The sequence below is a fragment of the Frankliniella occidentalis genome, unplaced genomic scaffold (genome assembly GCF_000697945.3).
Source record: "Frankliniella occidentalis isolate FOCC.00 unplaced genomic scaffold, Focc_3.1 Scaffold9, whole genome shotgun sequence".
NCBI classification, from domain to species: domain Eukaryota; kingdom Metazoa; phylum Arthropoda; class Insecta; order Thysanoptera; family Thripidae; genus Frankliniella; species Frankliniella occidentalis.
The window spans coordinates 2,804,839-2,806,832 of NW_026267139.1; the positions used below are offsets into that span (position 1 = coordinate 2,804,839).

Here is a 1,994-nt window from a genome sequence, read left to right on the forward strand (position 1 = left end):
CTTGTTTCTGGCCAAAAGTCGACCCGGGCTGCAGCGCGTCTCGAGGAGGTGGACTTGACCCGACCTGAACGCGTGCATTCCGGGAGACCAAGACTCGTAAAGCAGAACCGAGTTCTGAACTCTCCGCTGACAAGTGGAGCCGACAGCCGAGTGGCGAGCGCGTTGGAGAGTGGTGCACAAGAGACCCTCGGCCCAGGGATCGAGTCCTGGTCGGCTAACTTTTTTTGGGAGGGGGGGGGGGGCTGCTGGAAAGGCGGTCAGTCCACCTCCCCATGTCGGCTGGTCTTATGTCCTTACCCTTGGTCCCAACGCCGCAAACTACTAAATAGGAAAAAGTGAGACTCGGTCAGTATTCGAACCGTCAACCTGAGCCAATGAGGCTACTGCAGAGTTGACGCATATAGTGAGACTAGCCTAAGGTCCCACTTTTTGAAGCACGGGCAGCATAGGAGACTGCAGGCGGGAGGGGGAGAGGAAAAGTGTGATCTTAGGCTAGTCTGCCTATATCTCCGCTTCGCTTTGGCTCACACCCCGAAACATATGGCTGGCGGGGGGGGGGGGGGGGGGGGGGGTATGGTTCCGTGGACTAGATTCGAACCTGCGACTGTTTGCGTACCGGTCCATCATATCGGCTGAAAAGTCGTGGCCAGCGGAGCGCAAGAAAGTATCACCGGGACGGGATTCGAACCATCGAGCAGGATCATGCCGGGCCTGGACGCTTCCGACTTAGCCACGAAGAAACTGTATGTAGTGATCTCAGCTCCCTGCGCTATCCAGATCTCAGCTGTTGCTGGCGCCCGAAGACATCTGGCCAGCAGAGCAGGAAATGAAGAAAATGGTTTGACCTTAAAGTGATGGAAGACTACTCTCTGGTGGTACATAGGCCATAGAAAGGAAGAAAAATGAGGCTGCCCATTGATACTTTGAAAACTTTATTTATACATTGGCAAAGTTCATATAAAATCCACTCTTCGTATATATGTCTTAGAGTTTATGGGGTATATACATTATAAAATTAATCAAGCAGAAATACAATTAGTTCTCTATAATACTTACAAACAAGAAGCGTAAAAGAGTTTTCAAACATAGCAGAGAAACTCAAAGAATCCACAGAGCAATGGTATAGAGTAATTGAAAAATTTATGTAAATTTCACGGGAGTCTTTTGAGATTTACAATTTTAAAGTTGAGATAAACTTTTCTAAATTCATTGCAGTTTGCAAGTTTCCTCGAACCTTTCCAGTCATAAATGCAGCTGATGGTTTCCATGTTCCTAAAAAACAAATTAAAAACATTTTTAAAAAAAATCTATTTAAGTAAATAATGTTAGAGAAAATACAGCTGTGTGAATTCAAACTGTATCAATGGTCATATTCATATAAAAAGAATATAACAATATTTTAAGTACCTGACAACATATCAAGAAGGCTCTTGAAGTCCATTGCAATTTTGCAGTCCCCCCCCCGCCAGCAATATGTTTCGGGGTGTGAGCCAAAGCGGAGATATGCGTGCGTCAGCTCTGCAGTAGCCTCATTGGCTCAGTTAGTAGAGGGCGCGCCCGGGCCCGGGCCCGGGACGCGGATGGTTGTCGGTTCGAATACTGACCGGGTCTCTCTTTTTCCTATTTAGTAGTTTGCGGCGTTGGGACCAAGGGTAAGGGCAAAAGACCAGCCGACTTGGGGAGGTGGACTGACCGCCTTTTCAGCAGCCCCTCCCCTCCTCCCAAAAAAAAGTTAGCCCCGACCAGGACTCGATCCCTGGGCCGAGGGTCTCTTGTGCATCACTCTCCAACGCGCTCGCCACTCGGCTGTCGGCTCCACTTGTCAGCGGAGAGTTCAGAACTCGGTCCTGCTTTACGAGTCTTGGTCTCCCGGAATGCACGCGTTCAGGTAGGGTCAAGTCCACCTCCTCGACGCGCTGCAGCCCGGGTCGACTTTAGGCCAGAAACAAGGAAAATAGCCAGTAAATGAGCCCCCCGGGGGCGAGGAGGTTAGG

The 1,994-nt window shown here is 49.6% G+C and overlaps 1 protein-coding gene across 1 annotated transcript in view; it reads right to left on the minus strand.

The window, feature by feature from the left end:
• Window positions 1-915: 915 nt before the first annotated feature.
• Window positions 916-1,994, minus strand: part of LOC113211751 (hydroxysteroid dehydrogenase-like protein 2) — a 3,180-nt gene continuing 2,101 nt past the window's right edge. The window contains exon 8 of the mRNA XM_052277292.1: window positions 916-1,272. Within this exon, the coding sequence (XP_052133252.1) occupies window positions 1,172-1,272 (101 nt within the window). The 3' untranslated portion in view covers window positions 916-1,171. The remainder of the gene's footprint in view (window positions 1,273-1,994) is intronic.